This window comes from Ananas comosus, unplaced genomic scaffold (genome assembly GCF_001540865.1).
Source record: "Ananas comosus cultivar F153 unplaced genomic scaffold, ASM154086v1, whole genome shotgun sequence".
Lineage (NCBI taxonomy): Eukaryota > Viridiplantae > Streptophyta > Magnoliopsida > Poales > Bromeliaceae > Ananas > Ananas comosus.
The window spans coordinates 5286-30139 of record NW_017890726.1 but is presented as its reverse complement, the minus strand read 5'-3'; the positions used below and the strand labels follow the sequence as shown (position 1 = coordinate 30139).

General features: G+C 37.4%; 3 protein-coding genes across 10 annotated transcripts; 1 reads left to right on the top strand and 2 right to left on the bottom strand.

Annotated features, from left to right (window-relative positions):
* Positions 1–8517: 8517 nt before the first annotated feature.
* LOC109704155 (ubiquitin-like protein 5) lies at positions 8518–11690 on the top strand. 3 transcript variants are annotated; one of them, XM_020224899.1, is made up of 2 exons: positions 8518–8861; positions 10807–11690. In XM_020224899.1, the coding sequence occupies exon 1, from the start codon at positions 8617–8619 to the stop codon at positions 8836–8838; it is 222 nt and encodes a 73-aa protein (XP_020080488.1). In that variant the 5' UTR covers positions 8518–8616; the 3' UTR covers positions 8839–8861; positions 10807–11690. The 3 variants fall into 3 exon arrangements, with proteins under 3 accessions (XP_020080488.1, XP_020080486.1, XP_020080487.1); XM_020224897.1 differs by lacking the exon at positions 10807–11690 and adding an exon at positions 9979–10200; XM_020224898.1 differs by lacking the exon at positions 10807–11690 and adding an exon at positions 9240–9341.
* A 1056-nt stretch (positions 11691–12746) lies between these two features.
* LOC109704154 (uncharacterized membrane protein At1g06890-like) lies at positions 12747–16943 on the bottom strand. 2 transcript variants are annotated; one of them, XM_020224896.1, is made up of 8 exons: positions 16862–16943; positions 15169–15323; positions 14838–15022; positions 14439–14506; positions 14091–14223; positions 13784–13945; positions 13427–13699; positions 12747–13206 (listed from the first exon to the last, which is right to left on the bottom strand). In XM_020224896.1, the coding sequence occupies exons 2-8, from the start codon at positions 15287–15289 to the stop codon at positions 13078–13080; spliced, it is 1071 nt and encodes a 356-aa protein (XP_020080485.1). In that variant the 5' UTR covers positions 15290–15323; positions 16862–16943; the 3' UTR covers positions 12747–13077. The 2 variants fall into 2 exon arrangements, with proteins under 2 accessions (XP_020080485.1, XP_020080484.1); XM_020224895.1 differs by having other exon boundaries at positions 15169–15331; positions 16862–16910.
* A 4552-nt stretch (positions 16944–21495) lies between these two features.
* Positions 21496–24294, bottom strand: LOC109704153 (uncharacterized membrane protein At1g06890-like). 5 transcript variants are annotated; one of them, XM_020224891.1, is made up of 9 exons: positions 24176–24294; positions 23867–24011; positions 23620–23783; positions 23337–23521; positions 23170–23237; positions 22619–22751; positions 22336–22497; positions 21966–22238; positions 21496–21767 (listed from the first exon to the last, which is right to left on the bottom strand). In XM_020224891.1, exons 3-9 carry the CDS (start codon positions 23729–23731, stop codon positions 21654–21656), a joined length of 1047 nt encoding a protein of 348 aa, XP_020080480.1. In that variant the 5' UTR covers positions 23732–23783; positions 23867–24011; positions 24176–24294; the 3' UTR covers positions 21496–21653. The 5 variants fall into 5 exon arrangements, with proteins under 5 accessions (XP_020080480.1, XP_020080481.1, XP_020080482.1 ...); XM_020224892.1 differs by having other exon boundaries at positions 23867–24006; positions 24176–24192; XM_020224893.1 differs by lacking the exons at positions 23867–24011; positions 24176–24294 and having other exon boundaries at positions 22336–22510; positions 23620–23848.
* Positions 24295–24854: the final 560 nt, after the last annotated feature.

Genomic DNA, 24854 nt, shown 5'->3' with positions numbered 1-24854 from the left:
TGAAGGATTTATAGTCACTGTTTAATAAGTAAACAAAGAAAATTTTACCCTCCAAATGCCTACATTTTGTTATTTTGGGCCATTTAAATCGCGATAGATATTAACTGTATAAATTCATGTTTACTTTATTTAAGGGAGATCACTAAGCAGTGGTGCACGGTCGGCATGGTGCACCGAGTCCAGGCAATATTTCTCTAACCCAATTTAGTTGTAGCAAATTAAATCAAATCAAATTTTTTATTTCACTGTAGAAATGGTAAGGATAAAACTCCACTTTCGGCTTAAGTGGATGTATATATATCCGTTATTTGGTTTCATGAAAGTCAAAAAATATAACGTAACTTGAGTTACATTTGGACCCCACATCTCGTGAAAGTGACTTTGTGAAAGATTCGAGGGAGTCTCTTAGACCAAGTATTAAAGCAGGGGCTTAAGCGCTTAATACCCACTTTACTTATATTGATTACAATTTATCTTTTAATAAATGACAGAATTGAGTTTCATTAAACTAAACACTGAAACAATCTTCATACTTTTGACTTAGGTCAAAACAAACAACAAATATAAAAGGTCACTGCAGTGCAAAACTTTTTTATTTTAGTAGATCTCTGATGTTTAATTTCTGACTCTTGAGAAAGCTACTAATGTTGCTGTTTACTTCGATACTGAGGTCACGAGATCACTCGAATTCTCACTCACAATTATATGAATATCAACCCATCGACTTTAGTAGGGTACGTCGCAAATCGTGTTTTTTTCAAAACTCAGAAAATTTTTGCTCTTCGACTTAATTTCTACTTCCAAAGTGTCCCAAAACTTAAGCTCCGGTGTAACTACGCTTACAAATGAATTTTGTTACGATTGAGAGGGACATCACAAATAGTGTTAAGCAACACCATGAACTTGTCCTTTTCATGTGTCACACTCTTGCTTTCAATTTGAGAAATATGTAGCCATTGGGGGTCCTCCATCAAATCTCTCTCTCTCTCTCTACTTTAATGATTCAATCACTGTTTATTCTGTTGCATGGGACCTTCATTTATTAGGTTGCAAGCTGGCCCAATTTTTTAATTGTATCAAACAAGCATATAAGCTTCTTTTCATTAAAAAAGGGAAAAATAATGCAAATTTGGCTTCTCTTGGATTGCTATTGCTGTGCAAAAATATGTAACCCATGTGCATTGTGAAATAGACCCTCAATTATTTTTCTTCTGATTGATAATTGAGAAATTAAAAGAATCTAAAGTTAAGACCAATTTTAAAATAGACTTGAGGGTGTCACTCTATATATTTTTTATCTACTACTGTATTTCATGCTCCTACTTTAAAATAACCTCTCTTTTTTCCTTTGGTGATCAATTTGTTTGTTGTGGACCTCTTTTGCCTTTGAGTGCCCAACACTCTTCTGAAGCACTGCAACATCCAAATTTACCCCCCTCCCCCCCTCTCTCTCTCTCTCTCCCTCTCTCTACCTCTGATTGTTCAACACACTTTCATATTTCATATTACTTGTTTTCATGCATGTCTTATAGTTCCACTCTTTTGAGCAGTCTCTTTCACACACACACACACTCTCTCTCTCTCTCTCTCTCTCTCTCTCTCTCTCTCTCTCTCTCTCTCTCTCTCTAAGCCTCCACATTATAAAAAATGTTTTAATATTATAATAATTATAAAACATTTTATATTTAATTATAATATATATATTAAATTGTTATAGTTAATATTTTTATTTTTTATAGTTAATGTTAAGTTTTATTTTAAGTTTTAAAAGTTTATGTAATCTTTACTTTCATGATTGAATAAACATAAAACTTGAAAAATATTTATATAATAAAACATCCTTATAAAAAATTTTTATATTTATTAAAAGCCCTGCCTAAGCCCCACTTAGTATTGCCACGACTAAGCCCTGCCCAGTTTGGCTTAGGCAGAGCCTAGCATTTTAAATGGGGCAAGGGTGGCTTAATCAAATAAAAGAGGGTAAATGAGGGGGGCAGCCCCGCCCTCAAGATGGTTGGGCCTAGACAAACGTAGGGATTAGTATGCGACAGGAAGTACCTTAAACTACTCGACAAATTTAGTCCATCAATCAAAAGCAGCCGAAATTAATCACTACAATCTTTGAAACAGAATCAGAATATTTAGTTTAGTGACAGGGGAACAACTAAAGCATTCACTGTCGTTTAATGTGGAGTTAGCTTTATCTTGATGATGTTTAATCACACACGCGCAGTAATAGCGGGTTTTTCCCTGAGTGTTACCTCAGTGGATCCCCACATTTGCTCAACTTGTGCTCGCTCGACCCAGACGAGCACAAGTCGAGCAAATAATTTGTTCGGCTTGTGCTCGACCGAACAATTTTATAGCTCGGCTTTTTAAGTCGAGCACCGAGTGCTCGACCGGTTGCTCGTTATTTAATTTTTTCTAATCTAATTTATATATATTTTTTATTTCAATAGTTTAGAATAGTTAATCTGAAACTAAATTATCAACTTTGAAATATATATTTACTCAGAAGAATATTAATTCGAGCGTAAATATAAAAATAAAACGATTTTTATTTTATTATTTTTATATATAATATATATTAATAAATAAATATATATTTTTATATTTAATTTATTTAATATATTTATATTTTATAAACGTAAGCTCGACAATAGCTCGGCTTGTGCTCGCTCGACTGGGGTCGAGCACAAGCCGAGCAAATAATTTACTCAATTTTTTAGGTCGAGCACAAGCCGAGCAAATGATTTGCTCGCTCGGCTAGAGCTCGAGTAAAGCTCGGCTTGTGCTCGACCGAGCGCTTGTTGCTCGACCTAACGGTGGGGATTCAGTGGATCGGGATTCTGCTCCCATAATCGGTTGTTGAGATCATCTTTTAGATTATACGTGTAACATCAATAATAATCCCAATTAAAGTATTTCAGGCCGATGAAAATTTGTATAGCTTATCGTTTATATAGGTATGTTTCAAGTTGAAAAATATAAACAAGGATATTTTTAAGTCACTATAAGTATAAACGGGGAAACTAAATAATGGCAATCTCACAATAAATAAAAAATTTACTCACTTTACTATAAAAATGATAATGTTTATACAGGGAGGTTTTTAAAGTTGACAATCTTAATACGTATTTACAGGGGATTTTTAGAGGTTTACGGTAGAAGAAGAAAAGATGGTAATATTTATTATATTCTCCTCATTTTTCTAATTAAATGGAGCAAGTGATTAATCCTAATATATAAAATAAATACCCATTAATATAAAAAGATTGCTTACGATTGTCGTACCCATATAAATTTTTGCAATCCTGAAATTTCTATTTATATTTTTCAATTTGAAACATTTCTATATGGACGTTAAGCTATACAAGTGTTCCTCGATATATATATATATACATTGATTGGGAATAATAATTTATCGAGATAATCATTGTAGTGGTAAAAGACGGATAAAAGATGTTATCAATCGTTATATATCTATCAAAATAATAAAAAACGAAACTAACTAATCACAAGTTGTGGTTTATAACCAGTTACGTTATACTAGTTGTTGTATAATTATAATTAATTGTAATTGTACCATAGAAGATATTCCAACCTTGTAATGGAAAAGCTATAGACCCGGATGGCGAGAGACGGTTTTCGGACGCTTTTCGTACGACCTTTTTACATTAGATATTTTAGCTGTTTTCTTTACGTATAACCGTTAGTTCTGAAGATAGGGTTCCGCCTGTAGATTGAGAACAGTTGAGTCAAGAGGGATTGAACGGTTGAATTAATGAAAGAAAGATAAAAGTTTCGAGGATTTATCCACGAATTTGCTTAACTTTCGGAGTCCTCTCGGAAGAAGATCTTTTCCACGAGCACTTATCCCCGCCCAACACAGAACATTTGACTTTTTTACATACATTCTCGTTTTTTTTTTCCGCCTGACCTCTAATTTCTAAACCTCCACCACTTATATCGTAATGATTGTTTTACCACCACCTTTAAGGTAAGTCTTGTCCTAGTCGGAACCTTGTTTGATTAGTTCTGTAATATAATATGATCTTCCTTCGGCGAATTTCTTCCTAGGAGCAAGCTTGGTACGTGCGTTACCATCTCCCTGTATGAATCTACGTTTCGGTAGAAGTTTACACCTTATAGATAGAGGAATCCTCTACCATTTTCGAATCGTAAAACCTTCCTAGTGACCCAGCTAATACGGGGAGATACAAGGTGGATGAGCGTATAAAAAGACTTATAGGCTTTGTTTCTTAATTGTCAGTTACTAACGACCCTTTTTTTTCTTACCTTTACCCGGTACTAAGATTCTCTTAATCGTTCAGGGAGGGGTGGTTGTGAATCGAACTAACGTGTTTATTTCCTACACATTGTACATTCACGCATTGTTAGGGCTTAACTATTCGATCGTTACCCGGGGATTGCTGGTGAAGAAACAGTTTAGGAATATATTGAAAGAAAGTATGCCGCCAAACTCTCCGGCCGTGTCATTGGTGTAAACCTTCGAATTTTAAGGTTACTTCCAATACTAAAAATAGACCAATCATGAGTTTTCTTCCTACGAGTGACGTCTGTTGGAAAAATTCGTCCCAACCTATCCTCTTGTCAATACACACGAAACACGGTTACTTCAACTTTGGACGCTGGTAGACAAAAGTTTTACAGAGATCAAAGCCATAGATGAAAAAATGAGATGTTTACTGAACGTATGGTATAGCGGACTCTTGCTACATTGTCCCAAAACCCTCTTTACAACATTGTTCTAACTGTTGGCGTCAGCTTATTTACTTGAGTGATTTAAAAGTCGATGTAACACCCGTTAGACCGATCTTTCTTTATCACAACAGAAATCCCCTGCTCCGAGTTCGGGTTGAGTTCAAGAAGTGGCATCATATGTAAGTAAGCGCGTCCTAACCAATCTTGTTACGACGTTTAATATATGAACATCGAATTGGGAGGAGAGGGAAGAAGGGAGGGAAGGAGGGAGAGAGAGAGAGAGAGAGAGAGAGAGATAAAAACTACAAAACAAAAGAGGAAAGAATTCCGGAACCGACGGAGTGAATACAATGGTTCAAGTATAGAGAAATATTTACTTTGTCCATTGAACGATAGAAAAACAGTTTTTTTTTTTTTTAATTGTACCATAGGCTACAAATGGACGATCTATTCTCAGGTTGGTGTAGTATAACTTGTACTAGATTCGGTATTTATGGATATAGTGTAATAATATTACACCTGGGTTCCCAGTGTACTATTCCTATACTCGGTTTAATTCTGTTTTCAACCTCCTACACAAGGGGTTCGAACAGTATCAATCCCTGGTATTTACTTCGTGAAGCACAGATGGGTTATTATAGTTAAACAATGGGATAGTTAATTCTAAAGTCCGGGTAACAATAGATCTCACTCGGTTCACACTCAGTTTTCATCCACGAAGAATGAACAAAAGTACATTACACAGTTGGTTTTCTCTTCTACTCAAATTAGGAGGAAAAATAAAACCCTGGGTTTATGTTGATGTTATACTCCCGTTCACATTAATATATAAATATCTTCCAGTAACAATAGACATGGAAAACAAGTAGGTCTACACGACATTTGTCTATTTCATGTAATTTAGATTAGCCATAAGTGTAACATTCAAACTAGTATAATTTACGAAGAATATCTACACTTTATAAAAAGTTTAAGTTTTCAAGTCATAAAAGGATGCTTAATCACTTAATTCGTCCCGAGAATCTGTCTATTTCATGTAATTTAGATTAACCGTAAGTGTGACAGTCAAACTAGTATAATTTACGAAGAATAAATACTCAATGGAACATGGATGAATGTGTATAATCTTGTAAAATATTTGTGTCGNGGGCGAGAGGTGGGGCGGGGTTCCCGCCCCTAGATCCGCCCCATTTGCATCTCTACGTATGATCAATCTATAGCTTATAAAGCAGACCCTCGACCCAAATTAGTCTTAACATTCGTGCTCATCTGCAGTGAGCGCATTGTCACGGCCTTAGCGTTTCTGTTCGCAAAGCCCGTGCGGCGCCCGCCTTCCTGCTCGAAGATGGGCAAGCCTTCGTCCCTATTGCTAGTCCGGACCTTCGCGTCCTACGACTAAATATGCAAAGGGAATGACAAAGAGAGAGAGGCAGAAGTTCACTCAAAAAATTAAGTACTACACTACTTAGAAAAGAGATTACAACCCACACATACACACACTCTCTCTTGTGTCTTTGGTCTTAACCAAATCTCACTACTTATAAGCTCCTAGATACAATGAACCTAGATACACACTAACTCTCTCATTATGAGAAACATTAACTCACCCTCATAATGAGCCAAAAGCCTAAGAGTCACCCCATAACTCATAGGAGTTTCATAACCCTTGAGTTTCCATCATTGATGGGAGAGGTTACAAAACCCCTCATCTCTCCATAGCGGGTTGGGTTCGGGTCACTTTAACGACCCGCTCCGCTAGCGATGTTGGGCCACTGTCAAGGAGAAGTTAGCGGAAAACATTTTGTCCGTGACATTCTCCCCCACCTAACGCGCAGACACCCTCGTCGCGCGCCGAGTCGCTCCTAGTCCGCATAGCCTTCCGCGTGGTCAGTCGTGCCTTCGTGCGCGATCGGCCCCGTGCCTTGCTCCCAATGTCCGCATCTATCCCCGCACCAGCACCTAGTGTCTTGCCACTCTGAGCAAGTGCACCAGCGAGCCTGCTGTGTGAAGAGTTCGCCGGATGTGCATGTCCTCCGCGACACGCACGCGCACTCTGCCAAGCTGCAGAACGCCCCGAGTGTGCATGTCCTCCGCGACACGCACGCGTACTCCGCCAAGCTGCAGAACGCCTTTTGGTCCTCGCAGGCTCCTTGGCAGAATGACTTGCATTTTGCTTGGACGCTGGCCGCTCCAGCGCTGCATGAGACTCGATAGTCTCGCCGCTGCTCAGGTCCTCCTCCTCGAGGTCCCCAGCCTTCCCGCGCTTCACCTCCTCGCAAAGCTGCAGAGCTGTCAGAGTTGAACTCTCGTTGCACCCTTTTGCGTCCCATGGATCGCGGTGCTCTCCCCCACCTTTGGCCTTGCTCGCCTTTGATGGTTCACCTCGATCGCCCTCGGTTCGCTTCCGCTCGGACACAACGTCAACGACGACAGCTTCCAACAAAGACATGGTTCCTTCTCGAACCGGCTCTGATACCAACTGTCACGGCCTTAGCGTTTCTGTTCGCAAAGCCCGTGCGGCGCCTACCTTCCTGCTCGAAGATGGGCAAGCCTTCGTTCCTATTGCTAGCCCGGACCTTCGCGTCCTACGACTAAATATGCAAAGGGAATGACAAAGAGAGAGAGGCAGAAGTTCACTCAAAAAATTAAGTACTACACTACTTAGAAAAGAGATTACAACCCACACATACACACACTCTCTCTTGTGTCTTTGGTCTTAACCAAATCTCACTACTTATAAGCTCCTAGATACAATGAACCTAGACACACACTAACTCTCTCATTATGAGACACATTAACTCACCCTCATAATGAACCAAAAGCCTAAGAGTCACCCCATAACTCATGGGAGTTTCATAACCTTTGAGTTTCCATCATTGATTGGAGAGGTTACAAAACCCCTCATCTCTTCATAGCGGATTGGGTTCGGGTCACTTTAACGACCCGCTCCGCTAGCGAAGTTGGGCCACTGTCAAGGAGAAGTCAGCGGAAAACATTTTGTCCGTGACAGCATGCTGAGTATGAATCATGCAATAAACATATAGACGAAATATTAGATAAGAAACACACCATCACACGGTGGTTGTGGAAATTGAACTTAGAATTATTTGGAACAGAGATCGAGCTGATACGAATTGATCTGTTCAAGATTAGACCCCCATAAGTTAAAAGAACTCTACAAAGCCATTTGATTTTGATGTACAACTTGTGCTTAAGACCATTGTGACATTATTAGGCATGATTGGGCCTCTTTAAATATACTAATATCTGGCAATTTGTTACATAAACTTTATGGTATCCTGAACTAATCATAAAAACGAATAAACACGAATAAACGAAGTAGGTAACATGCTATTTTTTTCTCTTAAAAGAAAATTCTCATTTATTGGCCCAAATTGTTGGAAAAAATTTAAAATTTGCGCGTTCATAGCTTTGCTTGGCCCGGTCCAAACAAACGATGGGCCATTTTAAATCTGGGCACGCATTTAAAATTTAAAAGTTTAGAACTCGACTAGTTTATCTTATAATTCTATAAAAAGAATTGTTTAAAATCTAGAATTTTAATTTATTATTTGAATTTAAAATATTCCGTCAAAATATAGTCAAAATTTTAAAAATTAAATAAAAAGACGGAAATTTCCTGCGAACACGTGCGTCCTCAGGTGAGTGCTTTAAAAGTCGTGTACGTCTGGAAACTTCGATCCGCGTTGACTGATTCGTATTTTCTCCGCGATATTATTAATTAATTAATTAATTAATTAATATTTCTTTTATTTTTATTTTTCGTGTCCCGCACGAAATAGACCACCGCCCTGGAGATAAAAAAGCTAGGGTTAGGGTTCGAGAGCTAGGGTTTGGTGTTCTCCTCCCCGCGGCGCGAGATCGGCGAAGATGATCGAGGTGGTGCTCAACGATCGGCTGGGGAAGAAGGTGCGGGTGAAGTGCAACGACGACGACACCATCGGCGACCTGAAGAAGCTCGTGGCGGCGCAAACGGGGACGCGCCCGGAGAAGATCCGGATCCAGAAGTGGTACAACATCTACAAGGACCACATCACCCTCAAGGACTACGAGATCCACGACGGCATGGGCCTCGAGCTCTACTACAACTGATCCCCGCGATCGCCATGGTGAAGGTCGATCCCAGAGCCCTGCCCTGATCGATCTGTAGTACTTTCTTTTGTTTCGATAAATATGCGTGATTTGGTGTGTTTCGATATAGATTTAGTAGATTTGTGATATGGATGCTGTGGATAGCCTGTGGAATGTGGAATTAAAGAACTTGGTTGCGAATTCCGTGGATTTAATGTGTTTTGGCAATATGTTTGATGTTTAGTTGATCGTATGAGTTGAGCTTATGTGCGATTTGATTGTCTGATTCGGTTTGTAATCCTTTGTGAAATTGCTTGCGAAGTAGGTTTTGATCGCAAATTTTGCTCTAGTTTCCTTATTGTTTTGCTTAATCCAATACGAAGTGCTTTGTAGAATCTGACATTATGTCTGTTATGTTACAGCTATAAGATCGGGTGGATTGTGATGCGGATGTGAATGGTTTGGAGAATTAAAGAACTATGTAGGAATTGTATGGATTCAACATGTTTTTGTGTTTTAGTTAATCATATAGGTTCTGTAGGATTCTATCTGTCGACCTGCAAAGAGTAATTAGCACCACTTTCAATCTCATTTGTCATTGCTTTTCTTAGGAGATCAGTTGATTTATGCGTGAATTATTGTAGATCTCCTTCACGGTAGGTGTTTGTTAGTAGCAATAATGAAAAAGCAACATTTGGTTTCATATTAGGGATGATTGTGATCTACGTCGTATGTAGGGAATCCCCCTCCTATGTGTAACCTTTTCTGTGCCTATATTTGGCTCCTCTCTTGTAAATAGAGGTGCTTCGTTCTGGGCCTTTGTTTGGGCAAGGTCAGTGGAGCTTCACCTCGTAATTAAGAGGTCGTTATTTGCGACTCGAACTAGTGTAGTAGATGCATTATGCTAGCAGTAATTGTCGTAGAAAAGGAATAGCTTTTAGTGAATTTTTAAATCAAACCATCCCCTGTTACAATATCATACGGAGTTTTGACATTAGTGGCAACTTCGTAACCTTTTTCATTATTTCCTTTCGTGTCGTCAGCTTGTTTAGTTTTCTGTTAAATAATCGGCTGCATGTTTTCACATGTTCAAGTATTCCCCATCTCAAACTTGAATAAAAAACGCCTGTAACATTGACTAGGGTACTCTTTAATTCGCAGGATGAATTGTCAATGCTTCTCTTGTCGCCTTGGCTGATGAACTCGGCGGTTTATGAACTATTGAAATAGTTGTGTATGAGCTCTACCGTTTGTATTCGACCCCTGTTGGTGGATTGCTTATATATGATGTAGTCTAATAATACTGGTCTTGACTAGAAGTATTTTGTATATTGTACCTAATATATGTGGAAAGCTGTGTGCTTGATTTTATGCTTACTATGAGGACATATTCTTGCTACTTATGCATGTCAAAACAAATAAAAATTTACAAATATTATTAAAAAATTATTTTTGAGGTTTAAGGTCTAAGTACAATTGTAACTTTCTATTGATTTTGCAATTATATGCACATATATTTGTCATAAGAAAATATTATCAAAAATGATATAAATGAAGCGAATAAGTCATTATAGTCATAAAAAAAAATGATATATTTGTTGCAATATTTTTTATAAGCTATTATATATATATATATATATATATATATAGAGTCCGGCTACTATACTATCGATAGTACCAAGCCCTAGGTACTATTGAGTTTTCTACCGTTAGATCGACCCTTTGATCATTTCCACCCGTTAGATTATACTATTAAACCAATCACCCACTCAACCTTAGGGGATCACTATCAATTTAACCGGGGACCATTATCATCCTAACCGCACATCTTTTCATCCAACGGCCGAAAATTTAATAGCACCAAGGGTTCGGTACTATTGATAGTATAGTAGCATAATTCTATATATATATATATATATATATATATATATCATTTTTGGTAATTTTTTTTTATAAGCAATTACATACTAGGGTACTATTAATTTGCAGGCTGAGTTGTCTAATGCTTCTACTGCAAGCCAAAGTCTTAGACTGCTGATCCGGTCAAAAATTCTCCTTCGGAAAGCATGTGAGGAGATAAAATGGCTACGAATGATGACCCTCGAAGTTTGCGCTCACTACAGATCAAGCGATTCGGCTGATGAGGGATCAGATCAGTCGGGTTCAATTCTACACAGTAATTCTGGGTTGGCTGGATGAGCTGAATTTGAGACAAGCACTGATTCGGCTGATTCGGCTGAAGAGCCAAACTACTTATATATTGCTCAAAGTCGGTTGATACAAGAAAAATATAGAACTTAAGTATGCCTCTACAACGAACACTCCTGAAAAGAGATCTAATCCTACAAACTACTTCTAGGAAAAGCAGTAAATGTAGAGAAAAGAGAAATATTATAATTGAACTACTTCCAGAAAGCAAGAGAAAATGCGTTGAATTGAGAGTGGTCTTCTTGTTCGTAGAGAAAAAAGACCCTCTTCCAGGCGTCTTCTGTTTATTTATAATTCGCCTGTTATTATTCAGTTACTCCTGTGATCGGCCACCTTCCCAATTTCGTGGTCATTACTAGCTGATCTTAACCACATGTAACCGCATGAACTTTAACTAACGGTTTGATGCGGTTCTTTCTCTGTTTTTGGTGCACCATCTATTACTTATTCCTGGCTTCAAAGGCCCTGATTGAGGTGCATTCCGGTTTATTACGTGGCGCGATTTCTTTGGCGCCAACGGCTTCTCTTCTCGCTTTGGCTCATGAACTCGGCGGGTTATGAACTATTGAAATAGTTTCATATGAGCTCTATCGTTTGTATTCAACCTCTGTTTCATATGATTTTCTCCTGGTTTTAATGTTTTTCGTAAATGATCGAGATCATTAGAGCCTGCTCTGATCAGTTATAAATTTTGCTCTTTAAACTTGTTTAGGTCTTTTCTTGTAGAGCATAGGAAAAATGTATTAATCCGACCGACCCATCAGTAATAATAATTTGTTGGGCTCAAATTACTAGGCTAAAATATTTAAGCCCAATTATTATTATTATTAGCGTGCGAGGCCTCCTGTATTCCAATTAGAAGTATTTTCCCAATCCGACTCGTCGAATCCAAATAAGAACAGACAATATATAACAAAATTATCAGACAATATGAGATTCTACGGTGGCTCTTACGAATTCAAAAGGTGGCTCCTACCAAATGGTTCCTATGGTAGCTCCTACGGATTCAAAAGGTAGCTCTCAACAAATCTTTTGGTGCAGTATTTTATTCCGCATAGTACTTAACTCTTATACATATTGTAACGACTTAACCCGTTAGCAATAATAACTCGTTGGGCCCAAACTATCGGCCCAAAATACTTGATCCCAGTTATTATTATTAGTGGGCGAGGCATCATATCTTCCAATTCGAATCATTTTTTCATCCGATGAGACTATTAGGGCGTTATACAAAAATTCAAAACAAGCTCACTGTGAGTTCGGTATATTTGCAATGCACAATGTATTGAAACAATGGTTGTTGTTACCGACCGTCCCTAGAGCGAGTGGCAAAGGGCTTGATGGTCGGTATCCGAGACACAAGTTCGAATCCAAGTTGATTCATATTTCTAGCTAAGTTTATTTCTAAATGAAATAAACAAAGTAGATAGCGTGCTACCTCACTAAAAAAAAATTGGTTGTTGTTTGGACTGGTTGGTGTTTATCAGGAGCTTATGTTTGAGTGGTTTCATATAGAATCATAGATTCAACTTTTAACACCACCAATCACTGGCATTAATCTATTTAATGGTGTTATCTTAAACAAAATTAAACTTTCACATGTCACGTACCACATCACATCCTGTTCAAGTCACATAATTAATGTTGAGAAAAAAAAAATATAAGCTGAGTTATACCATGTGGTATACCTATTACAACCACTTCATTTTGGAGATGTTGTATTTCACTTCTTATCAAACACTTATTAAAACTTGATTCAAGCAAAAGTTTCTAACTTACAAGAGTTTGGATCCAATAATATTATATATTGCTTCATATGAAACTAAACAAAGAAAGGAGAAGGATAAAGAGGGAGAGATCTAGTTAACAACTCTTGATTGGTCGAAACAAAAAACAAAAAAAAACACAAAGGGAAACAAAAAAGATGATCTAGAACTCCACTGTAAAGAATCAAAATATACATGGTAATAAATATAGTAACCTTTTTTTCCCCTATCCTATGGTGGTTTAGGTACTCAAATCCTTTTTTTTTCTTGTCACCTATAGAGTGTGTCACTGACCAAATGAAGTTTTGGAAGCTGGAAGAACTTCATTCACATCTTTCGTCTCGTCGCCGTCGCCGTCCTGGTAACGCGCTGAATTCTTCGCGCCCAGAAGCGGCAACGCCTCCTTGTCAACCATCTGGAACAACATGAATCAGAGAAACTAAGTTTCGAGTCAAAGATCAGCGAATCATCCGGTAAGAAACTTATGTTCTAAATTCGGGCTCTTCGAGGGCGTAAAGATGTAAGAAACTGAAGTTTCTCTTCCAGGTTTAGCAAGATACTGAATTCGCGAAAGGCACTTGCGAAAAAACTCTCATGTTTCCATGAACTGATCATAATTTCAAGGAGTGTGATACCTGAGTTACGGGCAGGGTGTCGTTCGCGGATTTCTTCTTGCTCTCGAGCACCGAGTAGTAGGAGTAAAGAGCCATGCCGAAGATGGCGATGAGAATGCCGACGATGTTCTTCGCGGTAAAAGGGTCGCGTAGTATGGTGTATCCGAAGGCGAGGATGAGGCAAGTCTTAAGGTGGCCGAGCACCTGGTACGTCACGGGAGATGTCGTGCCGATCACTAGGAAGGTGCTGAAGTTGACGGATACGGCGATCGAGCAAGAGAGAATAATGAATCCCTGACACACGGTTCGCGAAAAATAACGAATGCGACACTGTTATATAACACCAGAAATGGGCGTGTGCGGCGCAAAGGCGCTTACCAAAACCTCGAAGGTGTAATTGAAGGCTGAGACGCTGCGGTTAGTGAGCATCCGATCGACGAGAGGGCCAGTAGCGAACAGCACCGCGGCTTGGTACAGCGAAGATTGGTATAGGAGCTGTGTGGAGGAGACCTTGAGCCTCTTTTGTATTGTGTTTGTTAGCTTGTTTTCAGATACAATGTTAAGGAAGTGCATGCACTCTCCTTATCAAACAAATCATGAGGAAGTGAAGATACAATTGCAGTATAACTTCACCACAAACTTCGAAGTTATGAGCTGTAACATAGTTCTATAGTAAGAAGGATACGATTTGGCTAACGCAGGTCGCTGCGATGGTAAGGACGGAGATGACGGAGCCGAGAAGATTGAGCTTGAGATCGGTGACGGACGCAATGCCGACTCCGAGGAGCAAGATTAGAAGAGATAGCTTGATACTCTGGCTGGTAGTTTAGTATGTGTGTTAAATTTTTCAACCAGTTTTAGTTTCTTTCACAAAATTGTGAATGCAAAAGTGTTGCTATTAATACTTCAACTTGGGTAGGATTAGTTTCTGGATTTGGATGTTGCATGTAGCCAATGACTTGTTAAATCAATTTAACTCTATTTTTTAGGTGCCCTGGAGTTGTAATAGAGAATTTGTTTGGCAGGTTTTTACCTGAACTTTTTGTGGAGAAAGACAGTTTCCAGCAGGACTGTGAAGGGGATGATGGCCAGCTTTGTCATCTGCAAAATGGTTACAACAGCTTCAGTTAGAACAGGAAAGAAAAAACATTATGAATGCATAAAAGGGCCTGCTTAGCATTCAGAATTGGATCGGATACGACGAAAGATACTGGAGAAGAGAAAGGATTTGGTGACTTGGAGGCGTTAAAAGTCGCGAGAAGGTGAGTTCAGTAGGTGCATCAGAGTAGCTAATCATCACACCTTTTTTCTGACCATCATTCTCTCGTCTTATCCTATCTGTTCCAGTAGATCCCCTGGATGGCTAGGCCCGGGACGGAACAATGGTAATAAGAAGAACTGAGAAAAGTTGGAAATTAATGTTAGTACGGGCCTGGTAGAAACCGATGGAGTTGAAGCCGAGGCAGAGGTTGAGGAGGCCGATGGAGGTGCCGTTGAGGAGGCCGAAGAGGATGACAGTCTGCGTGTCGATGGGCTTCGCCTCGAAGAACCGCAGCCGCTGTGCCACGTGCAGCGTGCAGTACGTCACCAGCAGGTGCCAGCTCGTCAGCGTCGTCGCTGCTCATACGTACGTTAGCAGTTTAAGCCACCAATCAACTACGTACTACTACAGGTTCTCGACCTATTGTTGCTATTCTTATGAGCTGTTGATGTATTGACATGAATGATACCGTAAACAAGAGAGCGCATGCACGAGAACAAACCGAATAAAAATCCGAGGGAGCTGATGAGATACTTGTTGCAGATGACAATCGCGACCGAAGAAGCAACCGAGAGCGCGAGCGAACCGATCACGCTGATCTGTGAACCCGACCCCTCCGCCATTTCTTCGGGCCCCCAAACTCTACTCTCCGAATACCTTTATACCTTCCATGAAAGAATTATTTGCCATATATAACAAGATTCCTACCTTAATAGAAAAGGTATGTCATGTCATAAGATTCTTAGGCGCCAAACTTGCACAAGTATATGTTGATGTGGCGTTCAAATAATTGCTGCAAATCGATTAATGATCAACAAAAACATGTTCTTAAATATAAATTGTAATCTTAGGTACACTTTACTTTGTAGATAAAATAAATATGTACTTAATGTCGGATTATTGGCGCTAACTATTAATTTCAAAAGCTCGAGCTGTTAAAAATACGCAACGAACTCACTTAAAGCGCACAAATACAACGTCTACGGATCTCAGTGGCTTACCCTAATGCGCTAACCATTAAATCTAAAAGCTTGAGCTGCTAGAAATAATCAATCAGTTCACTTAACACGCACAGATACAACGCCCACGAGTCTTGATTGTAGTTTAGCTCAACCAGCCTCACGTCACTTTGAACATGACTCGGTCCGATCTAACCTTCCGCCATTTCGAATGTGACTTAGCCTAACCTGAATTCTGACCATAGGGACTAATGCTGGCCTCTTTGAGCCGGCACTTAAGTGATTTCCAGCCAATTTTACTTAAAATTAGATCATATTTAAGAGTGGGTTGGTTTTATTTGGGCCCAAAGGCCCCAAACAAGGCTACGTTTGTATAAATCCATATTTAGGAAATGGCAATTTTAGTGGAAGGTATTACAATAGCGGCATTGTTAATAGATCTAAAATTTACTGCTGATAGTAAAATTGACCGGATTCAATAAATTCAATTAGTATAAAGCAAAAAATGGCTGTAAAATATACCGTAAGTCAAAAGAGAGATGGAAGAGACTATTCATATATTTTACCCTCAAAAAAATATGATACAAAATGAGAGTTGAGAAATACGCGGTGCATGAATATGCAGATACACTATGTCTCATTACAACTATTTGGGCGCCTAAGTTTCAAATCAAGCCAAAGACCAAGATAATTTAGGCTTACTATCGGGAACCAATGACGCAGCGCCACATCATCCACTTTGCTGTACTTTGTATATTCCAAAATAGAGATAAGCATAAGCCACATTGCTCCATTTTATTTTGACACAAACCACTCTTTTATTTTTTTTTTTTAAATATCTTTTTAAAGTTGTTTTATTAATTATTATAATAGAATTGAGAGTTGTAACACATGGTTACTCTCTTATCAAAAACAAATGTAATAAGCTCCTTAATTATCATCAAATACATATGCATGGTGGGATAGAATTAATAAATCCGAACCGTCGGATTAGTCGATCATCGTAAATCTTAATTAATTATAATCAACCATCATATTAACATGATAAGAAACAATAATAAAAGCTATATTTTGTAACTCTAAATCGAAAATATATAACATGGAAAGAAAAAAAGGGAAAAAGACTTATTCTTTTTATTTCATGGAGAAAGGAGATGACGAAGAAACGAAGATATTAGAGACATCAAATAATTAGCAAATAATTGTAACAAAAAAAAAAAGAAAAAAAAAACTCACCTTGCTATGGATATGTTTCTTGAGAGAGAGAGAGAGAGAGAGAGAGAGAGAGAGAGAGAGATATACAAAGAAACGTTGTTGATATGCTTCTTCTTCTTATTTGTGGAGTTCAATTCGGAGTTGGCTTGATTAGCGCACTAACGCCGTCAACTCGCCGTTAGTATATTCCACACCCCTCGCAAACTCGATCATCAGATTATAAGTTACTAATTCATTGCATTGTATATCAAACGAGACCGGAATTGAATTATGTGAAACAACGATTAGTTATTCCAGAAATAGGATTAAGTTTAGGGTTAAGGTGCGGTTAGAGTATTTTTGTGTTTGGTTGGAGATTGGAGTTAGTCCAGGATAGTGAAAAATAGTGTTTGGTTGAAATAGGTGGGATAAGAAGGATAGTGAGTTATTATGGGCCTATGACGTGGGCTTGAATTAAATGAGAAAAAATTAATATGCTAGGAGCCTGGCGTGACTCGAACTCAGAATATCCTGCTCTGATACCATGTAAAACAACTGTTGTACTCTAAAAACTTAAGCTATTAGAGAATGGTGTTTAAATATTTTTATATTTAACAAATTATGTATATTTTTATTATGAGAAAGGATTATTCAAGCGTATGCAACTAAAAACAAACATCAGTATCGAGATTTTTTTTTTAATTACATAATTCTGGTATGGGAAGTTTGAACTTTTATTAAATATATCTTAATTAATTTAGAAAAAAAAATAAAAATAGTTATGTGTTTATACGATAGAGCCACTAAATATTGTAAACTTATAAATTAAAAATAGAAATTGAAAAAAATATCAATAAAGCAAGGTAAAAATATACAGCACTTATCTAAATTATGGACTATTTTAAATCGGCTACTTAACTTTTCTATTTGTTTGATTTAAATCAGTCAACGATATTTTGACTTTAATGTCTAAGTTAATTACTTACATTAATAAATTACATAAAGTATACAATTAAAATTTTGAATTCAAAGTGCCGATGACTGACTCAAATAAAATAAATTAAAATATCGAATAGAAAATTAAAATTTTGAAAGATTGAATAACCAATTTAAAATAGTTCATAATTCAAATGAGTTCTATATAGTTTTAGCATAAAAAAATTAGGATCTGTTCTCAAATGGGCAACAGTTGAGGGGGTCTTCATGCATTTTCCAAAGATTCTTAACGCCGTTAAGTTGCTGACGCGAGGCATAACGACCGTGGGCCCGGTGTGCGGCCAAATTTAAAATATTCCTCGCGGGGCCCACATGGGTGGGACGTGCGAATTTGTACGGGACGCGTGAGATCAAATCTCCACCGTCCATCATCCATTTCTCCTATTAGTTTTTTGTTACGTCGTGATGGTCAACTATTTGAACTCATCGCGGCACCCCCCCACAGTTGCGAAAAATCTCAACCGTTCATCACATGATTTTGCGGGCGAGTCCATCGTGCTTAGAATGGGTAAAATATGCATAGAGGCCCCTCAACTTGTACTTCTTTAGAATTGGGTAATTTTCGTAAACAAAATTTGAAAACTATATAAAATTTATCGCTGATTTCGCCAAATTTAATAGTTTTAATTATTTTTTAGTAAATAAAACTGGGTCACTAAATTTCATAAAATTTTTAGCTGAGGCAAGTAGGAAATATCAAATAGAAAAAAGGTAAACATGTATAAAACTTGCATGAATTATATATCATTATGTTTCGGCTATACCAAATCTTATTAGATTTTTTTATTTTGGTAAATAATTTTAAATTATTTAATTTAATTTATTTGATGATTCTTTCGGTACAAAATTTAAGCTAATCATTTATTTTAATAATATATATTAATCAAGTACGTAAAGGTAAATGATGCATTCAAGTTTTGAAATTAAAAAGTCATTATATAGCTGACTCAAAATAATAAATTAAAAAAAAAGAAAATAAAGTAAAAAATTTAAAGATTAGATAGTTATATCAAATTGATGATAGTGGAGGTAACTTTTATACATTTTTATCCAAAAATGTGAAAAAAAAGTTGAGGGGGCCATTTGAGATTTTTCCCTATAAGTCAACTCCCATAACTAGTCACATGTAGACATGCATATTAATAAAAATAAAAATAAATACTGGACATGAAACCCCAACTATTGTCTCATATTTATTTTATAAATAAAATGAATAGGTTGGTTGAATCTACTATTGTTATATTAGCTGGCTATGTGCATTGGTTACAATATGATTTTGGAACAAGATGTTGAAATATATGTGCACATCTAGATGTGGATATAAATTAAATTAAATTACACATTTGTATATATAATAATTTGAAGCATCATGCATGGTTTACTATATTGGAGATTAATACATGTGCTGGGTAATAAAAGAAGAGAGAAATGTGTTCTAAACTTTCCATTCAAGCGTTTCAGAAACTTTATGATGTATAGCATGTCAGATCGTTGGCGCTAATTATTAATTTCAAAAAGTCGAGCCGTTAGAAATACGCAATTAATTTACTTAAAGCATACAGATATAGCGCCCACAGGTCTCAATTGTGACTCGGCCCATCCAGTTTCACGCTACTTCGAACATGATTCTGTCTATCCAGCCTTACGTCATTTCGAACGTGACTCGGCCCAACATGACCTCTCGCCATAGGAAAAGATATTGACCCATTTAAGCCAACATAGTAAATGAAAATGCGAAATTTTGTACTGTGATTTTTCGCGAAACATTACGTAAATTAGGCACCTATCTAGCTAATCTGCATTATTGTTATTTTTTTAAGGGAATTAATGTCACATCTTCTTTGCTTCAATAATTTTGCTTATGAATGTCACCCTTGTGGGTTCTATGAGTGCTGAGTACATGCAATATTTTGTTGATATTAAAAATGCTTATCAGAATCTTGTAGCAGGTGATGACCTGCTTAATTAACAGTTTCAAAGACTACAAATGAGATCATAAAATAATTGTAGAAGTACACAAAAAAAAGGAAATTATGTACAAATTGAAACAGGATTGAGATAGCAACATTACATGGATATATTTGTGCACTTAAAAGTCAATTAAGTTACTTGGATTTGAAATTGCCTCTTAATTGTCTCCATCATAAACCATGTATTTGCATCATATTTGATTCTTGTATGGATCTCACAAGAGTCCAATTAATTGCTCTCAAAAGCAGTAGCTTTTAGTCTAAGTTGTGGGGCATCCCATGATTTGGATATAATTTTGCCTCAAGTGTGCTCAAATATTCAAAAGAATACTATTTCATAGTTTGAAATAGAACACCAAATTTGGTTGTACGTATATATTTATATTAATTGTTAGGTAAAATTGTCCCATGTCTCATAGAATTAAACTAAAGAATTTTAGGCTATGTTTGGTAACGGAATATCTGAGGAATAACTCTTTTTATCCTTATTATTCTTCCAAACACAATAAAATTTGTCAAGTATAATTTATTCTAGTCAAAGCAGATTGTTCCAGTTGATCCTAGAATAACCCGTTAATTATATTCTCTCTCATCCGTAGAATAAAATTTATTCCTGATGAATTCAAAGGTGGAGCAATAAACAAGTGATTTTTTTCCTTCTTTTTATGATGCCTCGCACTCTCTATTTACGACGCCTCGACTCCCGCACTCCCACTTTACTCAATCTAAACAACAAATTATTGGTATTCTTCTCTATTCTAGAATATTGAAATATACCAAGGATAAAAAAATTTATCCCCTATGACACAATACCATTGCCAAACAGAGCCTTAGTGTATAAATATAATGGGTACAAGAGTATCTCCGTCAATCTGCTTAAGCTTTTGGATTGGTTCTGTTAATATATACTCTTAGGCTTATTTCCTACGATATCAATCTTTTGAATAACATGGCATCAAAACTAATTTTAAACTCCTTCGTTTTGTGAGGTTTGTGGGTACTTAATTAACTCGTCTATCAATCCAATGCGCCTTTTATATCTATCATGATCTTTTGAGTAAAATGGTATCATAACTAGTTTTAAACTTGTTATAGTGTGCTTAATCTCTATCTCAACATTTAATGGGTTTAATCTCCATGTCCTATTTTACCTATTGATTCTATGCGTCTTCTATATCCGTCGAATACTTTCATATTCATCATACATGTGGGTCAGTAACCACGCGATAGACAAAAAAAATTTTATATCCATCCAAGCCTGTTTTCTGAACTATATATTGATCTGTTGGGTAAAAAGTTTAAGCACTTAAACATAGTATCAGCTCATTAACCATGTGTTAGATGCAAACTAGATGAAAATTTTGTTTAATTTTGATGGTGTTCTCTACCTAAACCTTGAGTGTTTGGTAATCTATTTGCAACTTCAAAAAAAAAAAAGCCTTTTTTTCAATTATATGTTGCAGCTGAGGCAACTAATCTTTGATTCCTTAAATTATTTCAGGTTTGTTTTTAGTGATTTATGAAGAAATAAAAGTTGGTGGTTGGTTGGCTTGTTTCATCATCTTTTTTTTTCTTTTTTTTTTTTCAAAGGAGAAAAAAAGATTTAGCTATAGAACTAGTTTTGGCTCTAATAAGTGTTTGTTACAGCAACTCATTGTTGATTCATATACAAAGAAAGAAAAGGAGTAGGTAGTACTAGAACCAATTGAATTGAGAAAAATGTACACTCAAACAATTAATTTCAAAAATTACTTGTTTCCTCCACAAATAAAGAATCAATAATTAAAAACAAAAGCCTTGTAATTTAGCTTCTAATCAATTTTATTCGGAGTTCGACAGTAAAATTTGTATAACCAACCAAGAGAATTTCAGCAATCTGAGGAACTCCATTTGCTTTTTTTGGTCTCACCAGTGTCTTTATCTTGAGGATGCATCGAGTTTTTCGCAGCCAAAAGCGGTAGTTCATCCGCCTTTTCCGCCATCTGCAGGAACATCAAATGCATGAACATAAGAGATTTATACATGAGATCGATACCGAACGAAGCATTCGAGTTTTCGTTCTGCTTCGGCTAAAAATTCTTTGGAGAGGAACCAAACATGCCTTAAAGTTAGTGATTTGTGCTCTAATACTATCATTTAGCAATGATGTGATTATATAAAGTAAAATGCGCAAAATGTACTTGTGATATTGGCAAGGCACAATCAGTGGACTTCTTATTTTTCTCGCGAACCGAGAAGTAGGAGTATAAGCCCATGCCGAGAATGGCGACGAGGATGCCTATGATGTTCCGCGCGGTGAAGGGTTCGTGCAAGAGGATGTAGCCAAAGGAAAGGACTAGGCAGGTCTTGAGGTGGCCGAGCACCTGGTACGTCACTGGCGACGTCGTTCCGATCACTAGGAATGTGCTGAAGTTCACCGACACCGCGATCAAACAAGATAGGACGATGAATCCCTACAAGTGATTGGCGACAGAACGAAAAAGCATTTGTGGTTGGTTATCAATTCGCAATTGAGCAATGATTTGAACTATTTCGTAGTGAAATACATACCAAAACTACAGGCGAGTAACTGTACGCGAATACGTTGCGCTTGGTGAGGAGCTGGTCCACGAATGGGCCAGTCGCGAACAAAATAGCCGCTTGGTACGGTGCGGATTGATACAGGAGCTGCGTCGAAGAGACCTTCAACCTCTTCTGTATTGTGTTTGTTAGCTTTGATTTTAATCGATTTTAAGGTTAAGGGCTGTGCTAGAACTGGAGATATAAAACATGTGTACATTGAATTTTCGATGTTTCGAACAACATATATGTATGGTAAGATATCGAAGGATACGATTTGGCCAACGCAGGTTGTAGCGATGGCGAGGAGGGAGAGAACAGATCCGAGAAGATTGAGCTTGAGATCAGTAACAGACGCGATGCCGACTCCGAAGAGCAAGACCAGAAGAGAGTACTTGATATTCTGGCTGCAAGTTCAGCTTACTATCAGTGGATAAGTCTGACATGTATCAATCGTGTGTGCGTAGAAATTTTCTGTACATTATTGATGTGACAAAAGATTCAGCAGTCCTTCTGAAGTTAGGTGTGCATTGTTGATTCGACATCATACATTTGGAAAAGGGTGATACTTTTAACATAGCTGCAGGTTTTGATATTTGAAGATAAATTCATTGAATACATCGCGATGTTTTAATGAATCTAATCTGTAAGTTTTGATACTCGGGCTCGAGCTTATATTGAACCTAACCCCGGCTAATTTCGGTGGTAGGAAAACAAGTTCCGGCCCGGAGCGATTTTGGATGAAGTAGCTAGGTTTGGGTTAGGCCCAAAAACAACAGTAAAGATGCATGATCAACTAAATTTTATAAGTTCTCTATAAACAACCTGAATGTTTTCTTCAGAAACAGAGTCTCCAACAGCACGGTGAACGGTATGATGGCCAATTTCGTCATCTGCGAGACATGTTGGTGTTATTAACATATCAGAATTTACTACTGACAGATAGATACTTTGAATTCGGGCGTAAACTAATACCAAAATATCTGTATAACCTGGTAGAATCCTACGGAGTTGAAGCCCAAGCTGAGGTTGAGGAGGCCGATGGACGTGCCGTTGAGGAGCCCGAATAGGACCACGGTTTGACCGTCTAGTGGTTTGGGCTCGAACAAGTGCAGATGCTGCGCCACGTGGAGCGTGCAGAACGTCACCATCAGGTGCCAGCTCGTCAGCGTGGTCGCTGTTTCAAATTATAATTCGCCATTCAGAATTGGATCAGATAGAATAAAATGAAAACATGAATGCTTGGGACGAATTGGCTTATCTCTACTTACGTACCGAAAGGGAAGCCGAGAGAGCTCATGAGGGCCTTGTTGCAGATGACGATGGCGACTGACGATGCGACGGAGAGCGCCAGCGACCCGACCACGCCGAGTTGAAACCCCGACATCGTCGCCGGCCAAACGGGGTCTGCCGGTGCTTCTTCTCTTGAAGTTTTGCAGCTGCAGAGGTGCAATAACAATGTAGCCGACACAATTGCAGTATACCATCAAAATACACCGAATAAATTAGCCTAAAATGTTACCTTAATATTTCAGAAGCAGCTTCCTTTTATACTAGAGAGAGAGAGAGAGGGAGAGTTTTTGGGATTTTGTTGGAGTGAGCTCTTGTAGCATTTTGCTTTCAAAGTTTTGGCACTGTTCCCATCACTTTGGTTGCACTTACCTAATCTAATTAAAAATAAGTCAATTGCGTAAAAGTATATTACGTAAAAGATCGATCTGATAAAAAAAATTATATGACTGAAAAGATCCAAAAAAAAAAAAGAAAAAAAGTTGACAACTTTTAATGACTCAAGATGCGAGTGTAAGAGTATAGGAATCGATAGATATACTCTTGGGCTAGTCCCGTTTTCTATCGCGTCGATCTTTTGCGTAACATGGTATTTGAACTCTGAACTCTGTAACGTGTTCTTCATATCCAGTATATGCGTGTAAAATATATTTCTGAGCTCTTTTTCTATCAGATTGATCTTTCGGACAACATAATTCACAAGTGTATTATTTTAGGGTCTAGTTTCTTTGTATGCAAGACATGATGGTGGAGTGGAAGTTTCAAACCCAAGTGTAGTATAATGCAAGCAAAGGCCATGGCCCAAGAGCTCACTAAATTATGAGGGGTGGTTGGTGTAACTTAGAATCCACTCAATATATGTGAAGAACAAATACCATTAATCCAATCATGCTTAGTTAGAATCACTTTGTCTTTACATGTTATAATTCCTTAATTAAGAACCACTTAATACCCTCTCTTATACATATGCTATTTTTTTTTAATTTATTTGAGTTTTTATGCTCAACTCTATTAGTCATTAGCTCTTAATTAGTCTAGTTTTATTTGCTAACAAATAATTAAAATTATTAAACTTCGTGAAATTACTGATGAATTTAATAAACTTTTTATTTTTTTTTGACTAAAATTACTTAATTCTAATAAATGAAGAAGTTAAGGTCGAGTCCCTTTCATAAAAATTAAAATGGAGGGGGCCATTTCACAATGTGCTATAGTTAGAG

Coding starts and splice junctions, on each gene's coding strand:
- LOC109704154 (XM_020224896.1), bottom strand. CDS start 15,289: ATGGCGGAGGGGTCGGGTTCACAGATCAGCGTGATCGGTTCGCTCGCG. Junction 13,946..14,090: donor CGACCTGCGTTAGCCAAATC/GTATCCTTCTTA, acceptor TCTGAAAACAAG/CTAACAAACACAATACAAAA. Junction 13,700..13,783: donor ATTACACCTTCGAGGTTTTG/GTAAGCGCCTTT, acceptor ACCGTGTGTCAG/GGATTCATTATTCTCTCTTG.
- LOC109704153 (XM_020224891.1), bottom strand. CDS start 23,731: ATGTCGGGGTTTCAACTCGGCGTGGTCGGGTCGCTGGCGCTCTCCGTC. Junction 23,522..23,619: donor CTCTCTCGGCTTCCCTTTCG/GTACGTAAGTAG, acceptor AATTTGAAACAG/CGACCACGCTGACGAGCTGG. Junction 22,498..22,618: donor CAACCTGCGTTGGCCAAATC/GTATCCTTCGAT, acceptor TTAAAATCAAAG/CTAACAAACACAATACAGAA.
- LOC109704155 (XM_020224899.1), top strand. CDS start 8,617: ATGATCGAGGTGGTGCTCAACGATCGGCTGGGGAAGAAGGTGCGGGTG.